This window comes from Tetrao urogallus (genome assembly GCF_951394365.1).
Source record: "Tetrao urogallus genome assembly, chromosome: 16".
NCBI lineage: Eukaryota > Metazoa > Chordata > Aves > Galliformes > Phasianidae > Tetrao > Tetrao urogallus.
This window is the reverse complement of record NC_136829.1, coordinates 5,417,092-5,429,768: the sequence shown is the minus strand read 5'-3', so window position 1 is coordinate 5,429,768 and position 12,677 is coordinate 5,417,092. Positions and strand designations below refer to the sequence as shown.

Genomic DNA, 12,677 nt, shown 5'->3' with positions numbered 1-12,677 from the left:
ATCCCTGCAAAAAGCTCGCTCCCTGTCATGGCTGCACTGGGGAAACACAGCAGTCCTGGTACTCGGCAACACACTCATCCCACTGCTCTCATTGCTGTGATGTGCACGAACCTCTCCTGCCTCAGGAAAGGACACAGATTAAGCTGTTTTTCCCTCCAGCCTTGGCTCAGTAGTGCCATGGCTAGCTCTGGCAAGCTTCTTCATCTCACCCACTCCCACAGCAAACTGCAACCTTTACTCTCAGCTGCTGCATTTTGCTATGAACTGACATCTGTGTTAGCTGTACAGCAGAGGCAGCTGCATCCACAGTGAGCAGGGATGGTGCTCAAAACAACTCAATGGGCTGGAGGCAGCAGGGAGCTCCTAGTTAGCCAGGATGGATGGAAGCGGCCTGATCCCAGCTGACCACCAGCAGTGGGTTGGGGCAGAGCGCTCTGCTCTGGGGGAGCCCCAGTGCCCCCACATGCACAACCACAGGAGCAGCTGCTCCGTGGGCACAGAGCTTCCTGCCTCACCTCGAGCTGCTCTGCACCCCTGCATCACGTGCCCTGTGGCTTCTGAGCTCTGACTCCTCCCTGTGTCCCCAGAAATTCTCAGAGTGGGCAGAGCATGCTGCAGGAGATGGGCAGGAGATGAGGAAGTGATTCACAGCTCCTCATCCTTAGAGTCTGAAGCAGAGAGGTGAAGGCTCTGCCCAAACACTGCCCTGCTCTTATAGGGCAGCACAGACCCCCAGGTGGCTCCTGCCTCGCTGCTCCACCAGCCCTGGCCTCGTGTAAGTGACCTTCAAGATCTCATGAGCATCCTCCCAGTACCAGGAACAGAGCTAGCTGGGGGCTGATGGCTGCCTATCCTGCATCATCAGCATATTTCTCCTGATTACGCTCAAATGCAAGAAAACACATGTTAAAAAAAACCAGAACTGGTCCCCCAAGCGAGCAAAGCAGGATGCTGCTATCTCAACATCTCTGCCCACAGCCCAGCAAGCAGCAGGCACGTGAAGGCTGGCAGTTTCCACCGCACAGTCTCAGCTACCAAGGCCAAAACTTCACATTTGGGCGCTGCTTCCCCCCAGCACTGCCACCCTTAAAGCAATGCATCCCCACTGCAGACCAAACACGGCCCTGGGCCGCCTTTCAGTCACCAGCCCGGCCTGTTTGAGAAGCAAAAGCTTCCATTGACTCAAATGGAAAGAGGAAGGTCCGCAGCAGTGCTGCTGGATGGATGGCGGGCTCCAAGGTGACCTTCTCCTGCACAGCATGGAGGATCTGTTCCCTCAGCCCTGCCTCGGCTAGAAGCGTCATGGCCTCAAGGGAATGCAATAAAAGGGTGGGAGGATGGGGAGCTCCTGCAGCCCTCCTCCCTCCTTTCCTCCAGAGAGGACGTGCAGCGGTAACCAGATCTGAAAGGTACTGCAGAGGACACGGATGGATCGATGGAGGCATCTGACACAGCGAGAAGCAGAGGGGAGCTGCCAGGCCAGGTTTCTGCAAATGAACGCAGCAGGCAGCAGCTCTCTTCTTGTGCCTAGAGAGATGTGGAGACACACAGCTGCCCTCCCACCCACAGCCCTTAGGAAGGCATGGGACCAAGAGCAGGGACAAGGGCAGGCACCACACCGCCCTAGGAGAGGGGTCAGCCAGCAGCACAGCAGACAGCATGCCATCCATGGGAAGCCATGGTGGACGTGGGACTGGGGAGTTCCACAGGGACTTTTGTATTCCTGACTTGAGCCCAGGGAGCCATGCCTACCGTGAAGCTGTGCTTAGGATGAGGATATAAGGAGGGCACAGAGGTGAGGAGTGAAAACCAAAGGCCAGAAAAGATCTGTCACGCTCGCAGCAAATGCCAGCGGTGCTCAGATGCTGTGACTCAGTTTTCACCCATCCCACCCGTCGACACAAGTTGAGTTTCCGTGACAGTAATTTACCAGCAAAGATGACTGCTACACAGCACTGACAGAGAGCACCAAGGAGATGCCTTATTTCTGTCTTTATGAGCACCTGAGTTCTTCATTGCCAGTGTAGAAATTGGGAAGAAGAGTGCAGAGATCCTATCTGCTGTGCAGCCACCCACCACAGCAGCGTGCAGCAGAGGAGCTCCAAGCACTGAGCAGACAACTGCTAAGCCCAAGCGGTGCTGTGCCCTGCAGTTCAGGTGGAAGATGCAGGAGCTCTTGGCGATGGCCTTCACATCATTGCAGCCAGACTCCACCACTGCTTGGCTTCACCTCATCTTAACCGCCTCACCTGGGATTTATTTGGTCTCCAGCACTGGAGATGAGCTGCTCCAAGGCTCCTACCAAAGCTGGCGTGCCAAGGCTCTTGCTCTTGTCTTGGTGCTTTCCCCAGCCGCGCTCCAGCAAGCAGTGAGGCCTCTCCAACAAACCGCCACAAGGCATTAAAATGACTGATGAGACACTGAAGAGGAATGAAAAAAAGAGGAAAAACCACTTTCTGATGCTTCCCTGAGAGCCAAGCTGCATCTCAGCCAGAACAAGTGGACGAAGAAAGCCTGCAGGATGGCAGCTGGCCACAATGAGAGAGCAGATGCCCCCGCTCAGCTATCTGCTGCTGATCTGATACGGGCTGGGCTATCTGCAGCTCGTGATGAGAAAGATCACGTTGTCAGTCGATGACTGAGTGCTGGGCAAACAAACACGGCCACCCCACCCCACTGCCAGCTGGAAGGCAGATTTATGGGCTGCAGATGTACAGGGTGGGTGCTGAGAGGGTTAAAGTCCCCTGGAACAGCCTGCACTCCCACGGTCCCACATCTCCACCCAGTCCATCCCAGGAGCTGATGGACGGCGGGGTGGCTCTGGTCAGCACCTGGGGCTGGGAGAGCAATAAAGTCAGGAGCGTGGTCCCCAAAGCTGGAAAGCAGAGGGAAAAAAATGGCAAGTGAAGCAACACAGAGAAGCAACCAAATAACCTGCACCATCTTCACAATTCTCTGCCAATACAGCAACTGTGACCCTGTAGATGGGTCGGGAGGAGGAGGGACAACAGGCACAGCCGGGAGAGATGGCTTTTAATCAGCACGTTACCCAGCTCTTCTTGGAGCAAGTAAACAGGAAAAAGCCTCTCGAGCAGCTGCTCTACCCAGCGTCCCTGCAGGGAGCAGCCTGCCTTGATGTCTCTCCAGCACGCGTGCACTTGAAGTCTTCTCAGGGACAGGGAACGCAGGGAAACCACTCACCATGACACGGAGAGCCGACCTGCCGGCATCACTCCATCCAAAACCAAACAGGCCACTGCTGCCATGGGCCAGGAGAGCCCCACACAGAGATGCAGGTCCATATCTGACAGATGTATCCTCACCCTGGGCAGGGTCAGCAGGCAGGGCCCACAGATGCAGTGCTGGAAGACGAGCGACTGTGGTTTCAAGCCCCATCTGATGTGACCATAGTGCTGATAGATGCTTGCACGAGATACAGAAGAGAAAAGGGAAATCCACTGCACGCTCCTTAGGCTTCACTCAGCCACCTCTCCAGGTAGCTGGAGCAGCACCTTGGATGGAGCCTTCCGACAGCCTGCCCCTATCCCAGGGTGGGACAGCAGGGTGACCTCAGGGAGGATTGAGGACTCACAGCACAGACAGTGAGTGGGCACTGCCATGCTGCAGCAGGGGACATGGCCACTAGGCAAGGCTGACAGCAGGAGACAGCATAGCGATGCCACAGGGAGCACAGCAGCCTGCAATGACCATCTCATACGTCCAGACAGAAAGAGTCACGTTCCAAGAAAAGGAAAATAAATGCTTTTGTAATGGTTTGGGGAGGCCTTCAGCCTCCACTGCTCCTCAAGACTGCATGCAGTCAGCTCAGCACATCCCACGTGTGGGAGCTCACTGCTGGATTGCGACCTTTGTCTGGGTAATCTTTAGAAAAACAATGTGGGTTGGTTTGCCTGCAGAATGCCAGGCACGCCACCGGGCACCGCATTAGCAACAAGAGAAGGGATTATTGACTGAAATCTCAGAACCACAAGCTTTGTAAATAGAAGGTACAAGCTGCAGGGGGAAGCAGGAGAAAGGTCCATTTGTGAGTCTGGGCGGTTTTATGTGGCTTTCCAGCCAGCTGAACCCAGAATCCACAGCTTCAAATGGAGCTGAACAGCCACCCGACCACACACTCAGCATGAAAAAGCAATGTAAGAATCCTGGTTTTGGTGAGCCTTTGCAGCGCGCGGGCTGCCAGCTTCGCAAAGCTCTGCTGGCTCCTGCACACTCACACTGCCAGCCTCCATCGTCCTTTTTGCTTTTTGGGGACAGCAATGACTTTTTCCCCACAGCCCTGTGTTCACACTGCAAGCTGACCTGCACTCACCCCTGCCCCTTGCCATGCAAAAAGAAATGAAAATTTCCAATTCAAACCAGCATCAAAAAGCTCAAAAAAGAAGAGTGCTGTTTGCACGAAGCACAGCGCTCTGCACAACACAAAAACCCTCCGAGCCCAAAGGCTGGAGGAAAGTCTGCTCCCCTTCTGACAGCTGTGAGAAGGGAACCGCCTGCACTGCCCAACCCAGCACCTCAGCGGTACGGATGTGAAGTGGTGAGCAGCTGTGAACCCAGCAGTGCTCTGTCCCCACACAGAGCACATGTGAGATATTCAGGCGATCTCACATGTGATACTGGGATGAGAGACCCAGCAGCAGACACAGAGAGAGCCAGCAGCCTCCCATCAAACTTACTCAGAGCTCCCAGGACTGTGAGCCTGCGGGCAGTGAGCAATTCTCCTCGTATCGCCTCAGCTCTCTGTTAAACACACAAACCTTCCTCTGGCTCACACAGCTTTTACCCTGTGCTGGGCAGGTGCCCTTACCTCTCTCTGTCACAGCATCCCCACACTGTCAGCTCTCCAAATTCAACAGGCCAAGGGGAAGATGTATGAGTGGATGGGGTGTAACTTTCTGAAAGCATTCTGAGCACCTTCCAAGAACATTCTCCCTGCCACGCCATGCTGCGCACCAGGTCTCACTGCCTGTAGTAGCCCAGGAGCAGATACATGGCACACACAGTCCCTGCCTTGGCTCCCAGGGAAGCTGGCAGATTTGCCCAGGGATGCCCTGGACCACGTGCCCTCCTCTCCCACTCCTGTTCAGCCCTTTTCAAGCAGGGAGATGCTTATGGCTGCATTCGAGGAAGCAAAGTCTGTCCCGTGGACGATCCTGACGGGCCACATCCTCACTCTGCATCCTCATCACGGCACGGCAGCGTCACTTGGGTCCCCTCCCGGGGGACAAGAGCTCCCTGGAGGAGCAGATCTCAGCCCAAGAGCAGCGCCTGCGTTCCCAGGACCGCCGAACCCCACGGGAGGCTGCGCCCTTTCCTGCAGCACGTTGGCCACACGCAGACCTGAGCACCGACTCCTGCAGAGCACACAGCAGAGCCTTTTGGCCTCCATCTGCAATCTGCCAGATAGGCAGCAGGCCGCCCGCCCGCTCTCCCGGGGCCGTGGGACGCCGATGGCCATCGCTGGTGGCCGCAGGCATCGCCCTGATAAGATAATGGGGTTGAGCGGGCGCTGTGCTGGCACTGATAGCAGCGACCACCGCGTGATGCGGTGCAAAGGGCAGCAGAGGTCAGCAGCTGGGGGGGGCTGCTCTGCTGCTGGGGGGCACGCGTCCCCAGACCTGATGTCCCCAGGAGCCTTCCCGTGCAGCAGGCTGGGAGGGAGGCACACAGCATCGCTGCTGGCCCCGAAACACAGCAGGGCTGCCCTGCGGGGTCGCTTTGCGTTCCTGTTTTACAGTTCTGCCTTCTTCCTGCACTGCCACAACGGCTTCTCTCCACCTCCACAGGACTGAGCTCATTTCACAGAGCGCCAGAACGCATCCAAGGGCTTTGTCGAGGTGTTTACCCCCTTCCTCCCCCTCTCTCTCCTATAAAACAAACATCTGCTCCAAATTTGCAGCTCGTGCTCTGAGCAAACTCTCTGAGTTTTCAGATGTGGTTCAAGAAAAACAGATCAACTAGGAGCCGGCCCGCAACCCCCCCAGGATGCAGAGTTATGAAGGCAGGACCTTCTTACATTAAAAAAGAATTACATAACACAGGAAGTAAAAAAAAAAAGGGCATAAAAGACAAAGGACTCCGGGGATCGGCTCTGTTGTGCTGTGGGTGATTAACAAAAAGAACAGAAAATTATTAGAGCTCTTCCCACCATTACAGCCCGGCCCTCGGCGGAGTTATTAGCAAGAAAGCTATGCGCTGATAATGAGAGCTGGCTGAAAACACCCAGCGTAAAGACAAATATTAATGGACAAATGGCTTTTTCGTGTGCACACAGATTGCTCTTTTTGCACACGATGCTGGTTTTGGAAAAGCACTTTCCAGGCGAGATGCTCCCCCCGCCCAAGCCAATCCCTCCTCCTGCCCCAGCAGCCTAACGAGGAGCAGCCTAACGAGGAGCAGAGATGGGCCCGTGCAAACAGAGGAGGTTCTTCATCCCGGCCCAGCTGGCAGTGCCCGCTGCTGAGTCAGAGCTGCTGCGAGGGCAGTGAGCGCTGCCCATCACACAAGGTCACTCTTTATGTGACACGCACAAAGCTCTACACAGGGGTCACCCAGCCAGGTCCCCCCTCCTCCTGGTACCAAGGTATTGCATCCCCACACCCCAACCAGGGTCATGCTAGCAGTGACTTGCCTGCACCTCTGTGTGCGTATCCAGCCCCAGAGAGCTCCAGTGCTGATGCTGCTCATCCCACCGTGAGCACATCTCTTCAGCCCAACCCCACTGCTGCTGAATGCACGGTGTCCTGAGAGAAGGAAACTCTCCCTGACAGGGATGTGACCCAAATCTGAGACCCCTGGGTTACCTGTAATTGCTTCCTCACTCTGAAATGGGCTAAAGGGTCATTAAGATTTGAAAAGACCACTAAGATCCCCAACCCATCACACCACGCCCACTGACCACATCCCTCAGAGCCACATCCCAACAGTTCCTGAACACCTCCAGGGACGCTGAGCCCAGCACGCCATGGGCTGCTGTGCCACTGCATCAACACTCTTTCTGAGAAGAAGCTTTTCCTAATACGCAACCAACCAGAAACCAGCATGATTCCTACCCAGACAACTCATGCACAGGACCACCCAAAGCTCCCTCCAGCTCTCCCTCCCCCAGCAAACACCCATTCCCAACCCATGATGGCAGCACTTGGTGATGCACAGGCATTGGGGTAGAGGCGCTGCTCCACGCAGGGCACAGCACACCTGCCAGCTGCCTGCTTCCTGCCTCACACACATTGCAAGTCACATCCAATCCAGTGCTGCCACATAGAGCAGCCCCCAGCCTCCTGCTCACATCCCAGCACAGCTTGGCCTCAGGGAAAACGACACAAACCGATATTTCCACCTTGTTCTGCCCAGGACATCTCACAAAGGAGCAGGGCAGGAGGACAGCTTCTGTCTGGGAGCTGAGGGACACCATGGGGGGCACCGAGGGCTGCAGCCTGGGGGTGGGCCATGCTGTGCTACTGAGCACAGGACTGCTGGTGCCAACAGCAGAGTGCACTGCATGGGATGGAACCTCTGGTTGGAGTTCATCAATCCCCATTTTTCTCTTGCTAAAAACCTTTGGATTTTTAAAATCATTCTTATTTGATCATCTCTGTCCCTGGGATGCACTCTGTACTTTTTCCGTCCCGCTCCTGGCTGTTGGCACAGCAGCAGAACCCCACAACCACATCGCCAGCACAGCTGAGGATGGATCCCTTGGAAGGCACAGTCCCAGCCCTACAGAGACTCATGGGGGTCTGCCCATGGGGAGAAGGGAGCCTGAAAGCTCCGTGGGGAGCTCAACACCTCCGAATGGCCGCAGAGTCCTTCCAGAGCTGCATGGGGATGCTGCGGGGCACAGCCTCAAACAAAGCCCCCAGCTGATACATTTGCATTCCGGGGTCCCACCAGAGGAGCACAGCAACCACCACACCTCCATCCTTCATCTGAGGACCCAACAGTGCTCTGAGCTCCCGCTCTCCCCACTCTGGGCCTGCAGCACTTGCAGAGCAGTTCGGCCTTGCCACGGCTCTGCTGTATCACGCCATCCACGTATGGGATGGTCAGCAGGGAGACACAGCATTGGGGATGGGAACTCAGAGCCCAGAGCCCAGGAAAGCAGCACCAGACTCGGAAGTTTCCCAGCGCAGGGCCTCCCCCCCCCCCCTTCCCACCTCTCCCTGTGGTCTCCAGCAGCTCTGACAAATCTCTGCCCCCGCAGAGCACCGTGTGAGGGAAAGAGCCGCCACCAACCGTGTCCCACCGCAACCCTGCCGGGGTCCGCAGCGAACCCGGCGGTACCGAACCCGCCGACGCCCCATCCTCGGCTAAGCAGGAGGCGGGAGCCGCGCTGCCGCGTTTCGCCCCGCTTTGCGCTCCTTCCATCCCATCTGTTGCGCTCAGTCGCGGCCCCCGCAGCTCTCGTACAGCTTTCGGGGCCGAGCCCCGCACGGGGCCGGGACGGATCCGCACCGCACGGCACGGAGGAGCTCGGGCTGCCCCGGGGGGGGCACCGAAACCGGACACCGTCACGTGCGGCCGCGCCGCGGGATGCGCACGGAGCTACCCGGGGGATTGGGGGGGGGGGCGGGGGGGAGATTGGGTTCCTTTTGTCTTTTTTTTTTTTTTTGGGTGTGTGAGTGGGTGAGTGGAGGCGGCAGGGTGCGGAGAGGCTCCCACCGCCCCCATCCCGTAGGAAGCAGGAACACCTCGTCCTGCTTTTCCTGCCCGGTGCCGCGTTCCCGGGGCGAGGAGGTGGTGGTTGTTGGTGGTTGTGGGGTGGGGGTGGGCTCGGCTCACACTCACCGGCTCCCTCGGTCTTCTCGGAGCCACGGCTCCAGGTGACCTGCCGCGTTTCCAGCTTCACCTGGAAAGTTTTCCTCTCGGGCCGCTGCGACTTTTTGGAGTAGAAGAGGGTCATGACGGTGCCCACCTCCAGGCTGCGGCAGAGATGCGCCGCCTCCGCCTCGCTGGGCGCCCCCGGCCCCGCCGCCATCAGCGCCCGCCGCCCGCACCGCGCTGCGCCGCGAACAAAGGGGAGCGGAGCGCCCGCAGCGCCACCGCCGCCGCGCCCCGACCCGCCCGCCCCGCGGCCGGGAGCTGCGGGAGGAGAAGGAGGAGGAGCGAAGGGGCGGAGCGCGGCCGAAGGACGGCGCCTCCACGCGTGGGGCCCGCGCGGTGCGGGGGGAGCGGGCAGGAGGCGGGGAGCCGCGGAGCCGGGGCCGAGGTGCGGCTCGGCGCTTCAGGCGGACCCACGCGTGGATGGAAGCGCCTCGGGGTGCCCGTGGAGAAGCAGATGATGGTGGTGGCGGCACCAGAACCCTCCGGGCCCCCCAGCCCGGCCCCCCAGCCGCGCTCAACTGGCCGCCAGATGTGTGCTGCCAAACAGCTGCCCCGGGATGAGGGGGACGCGCGGTGTGGGGGCCCGGCGTGGCAGAGGGAGCAGCGGAGGGGCTGATAGGTCGCCATGTCCCCTGGTGTACGGAGCAGAGCGTGGGGGTGGGGGGCTGCCGGGTGCTCCCAACACCAGCAGCAGGGCAAGCGGGGGGCAGTGATTTGCCGAAGGCCCCCATGTAGCACGTACAGTTCTGTGGTTGTTTGTAGATCCCTATTTGCTGCACACATCATTCGAGACCAGGCTGGATGTGGCTCCGGGCAGCCTGGTCTGGTGGTTGGTGACCCTGCACATAGCAGCGGGGTTGAAACGAGATGATCGTTGTGGTCCTTTTCAACCCAGGCCATTCTATGATTCTGTGATCTGTGCGGTCTGTAGGACTGCAGCGTGTGTCTGAGTGCTGCCTGGCACAGGGGGGACCCCACTGTGCAGAGGGCACCACTTGCTGAGCTGGCACCAGCTCACCACTCTGGATGACCATCTCAGACATATGGTCTGATTGTTGGGTGCTCCTGTGAGGAGCCAGGAGTTGAACTCAACCATCCTTTTGGATCCCTTCCAATTTGGGATATAGGATTCTACGATTCAACAGATGCCACTGCTGCTGCTTCTGTCCTCATGCTCCACCAGGCTCCAAAGGGACACCTACACGCGTGCAGAGCAGCCCTACAAGTTTCACAGCTCAGCATCTCACCCATTTTTGGGACAGGAAAAGATGAACAGAGTGAGATACAAACCTGGCCCACCTGTGCTACATGGACAGGGCAGTGCTGGCAGGCAGCCAGGTGAGCTTCATGCCAGGTCCCATAAGGAAGCTGCTCCCCATTCATCCCTGTTGAGGACCAGCAGGAAGCAGCCTGCTCCCAGGGCTCCTCAAATAGCAAAGTGCTGTGGGCATATCATTGTTCTGAGGGCCAAACCTAAGCAGTAATATGGCTGTGGGAGAAACAGAGGCAGTGATTGCTGTGCTCCCAGACCCGTCTGGCTGTGCTGTTAGAGCACATTGCCCAGCTCCAAGGTCCTGCAGGTGCCACTGGAGAACCCGAGCAGAAGCCCTTTTGTTTGCTGCCTGCCACTATCCAGCTGTGCAGGGATCTGCCCCAGCACAGCCTTTTCTCCTCCTTGGGCTCTTTCAAAGAAATCCACGCTCCCTGAGCAGTGGGGTGAGCTCTTCTAGCAGGCACAGTGCAGAGATGGGCTCCAGGGCTGGGGAAGCAAAACTCTGCAGCCACCCCTGTGTGCCTGAGTTCAGCATCCTTCCTACATGAGAGCCCAGGAACTGCTGTGTGCCATGGCAGGGATCAGCACTGAGAACAGCCCCACGGTCTCCAGTGAACAGCAGCATTAGGGCTGTTGTAGCCCAGGATGGAAGCCATGGGAATACGGAGCTTCTCCTGCTGGGCTCTCCAAAAGAGTTCCCTGCAGGAACGCAGGCTGCTTTTGCCTCCCAGCTCACCTGTTTTCAATTTGCAGCCTGTGAGGCCACAGGGGGGATGGGGCTGCAGCCAGCAGGGTTTGCAGCCTTCCTTGGGCTGCCCGCAGCACAGCTGGGCTGCCAGAGCAGATGCAGTGCCAAGCCAACTCACCCATTCTGGTCCCATTAGTGCTCGCTGCCTCAGTTTCCCCCAGAGGAGAGGTGTGTGCTCAGCCCCCGTTGCGCTCTGCCCGCCCCAGCACAGCGCTCAGCAGCGTGGGATGGGAAGTTCTTTGGGGCAGGCTGCAGAAATAGAGATTTTTCACGTGCTGCATTGTTCCATGAACCCACTTACAGCTCAACTCGGGCCTGCTGGGTGCACCCCAGCCCCCGCCATCCCTCAGCACCTCGTGTGGCTGTTTGGATGAGGAAAGCTCCACGTCTCGCTATGGGGGCTGAGCCCCTCTCCCAGGACGCTCCAGCACAGCATCCTGACCTTGGGGCAGGGCTGGGGCCCTCGGTGAAAGAACACACCGACGCCAACACTCAGTTAAGTCGTAGGAATTTATTTTAAATAACCTACAGTTGATTAAAAGGGAATTCATGATAAAAATAGAAGATACTTGTTGAGGAAAGGCTGCAGGAAATGGTCTTCGCACACACACTACGCTAACAATGCCTCTAAAACTAATGATTATAGCAAAAAAAGGTTTCACATTAAAATTCTGCTTTGTAATTTTTTAAAATTTTTTTACACAATTACAAAAGGAAAAAAAAAAAAAAATAAAAGCCCTAAAATTTTGATTATTTTCCTTTTTGGACCGATGCTCATTTCCCTCGAAATTTTTGACCTGTGAAACTTCTTTTTACACAATAAAATCTTTCAAGTAAAAGAGAGGGGGCTTAGAAAAAAAAGGGGGGGGGGGGTGGGGGGGGAAGGTAAAACAGTCTGACAAACCTAAAAGGAAATATTCTTGAAGTGTACAGAGCACGTTCACTACAAAGCGTGACGGGAACGGCATTCGCTGCCCGTTGCATTTGTGCTGGGATCCCAAAGCACGGCCCCCCCCCGCCCCCCCACCCCCCACATCGACGTGATCTTTGAGATCAAGAAGAAGGAAAGAAAAACGGTTTAAATATTTTAAAATAATTAAAAGAAATAAAAATTCACATTTAAAAACAAAACAAAAGGAACGCACACAAGGCGGGGGGGCCCATTGCCATTTCCCATCACGCTCTGCTTCCGACGGATGCGGTGGATATTTGTTATTTATGTTCCAATGCCACGACCGTTTCAAGTGACAATTAAAAAAAAATAATATTGGATACTTCCATGACTATAAGTGACAGCTGTAACAGGTGCGTTGGGTTTCTTAAATCGGATCTGTTAGATTCTGAAATGGGGCGGGGGAAGGGCAGGGGTTAAGGAGTCCATTTTCTATTAAAATATAGAAGTTATTGCAAAACCCTAACTGTAAAAACGCACCAATATAATTGGATTTTGTATACAGTAGCTAAAGATTCCCACGCTCTCAGTGTGATGGTGAATTTGCCTGGCGGAAGGTTGACAAATCCTCCATCCACTTGCTCTGCCTCAAGAGAAAAACCACACAAACCAGACAGCTAGAATTTGGATCTCTGAAACATTTTTAAATAAGTTGTCCATAGGACAACTGGCTCAGCTCCTTTAGGATATTTCCAGGTTATGCTTTCTACAAGATGTTGGCTGTTTTATCCCATGCTCACTTGCCCCTTTTCTCCCCCCTCCCCAGCATCCAAGGACAAGTAAGGCTCACAGTTTATCAATCTTCCTAAAAACCAGGCTACTCCCCCTTTTATTCCCATAACATTCATCTCATTAAAAACAGG

The 12,677-nt window shown here is 56.2% G+C and overlaps 1 protein-coding gene across 1 annotated transcript in view; it reads right to left on the bottom strand.

Moving 5' to 3' along the window:
- Positions 1-8,385, bottom strand: part of PLCG1 (phospholipase C gamma 1) — a gene marked incomplete at both ends in the record, with an annotated part of 28,987 nt that extends 20,602 nt beyond the window's left edge. The window contains one exon of the mRNA XM_079543290.1: positions 8,175-8,385. Within this exon, the coding sequence (XP_079399416.1) occupies positions 8,175-8,385 (211 nt within the window). The remainder of the gene's footprint in view (positions 1-8,174) is intronic.
- Between the last annotated feature and the right edge of the window lie 4,292 nt (positions 8,386-12,677).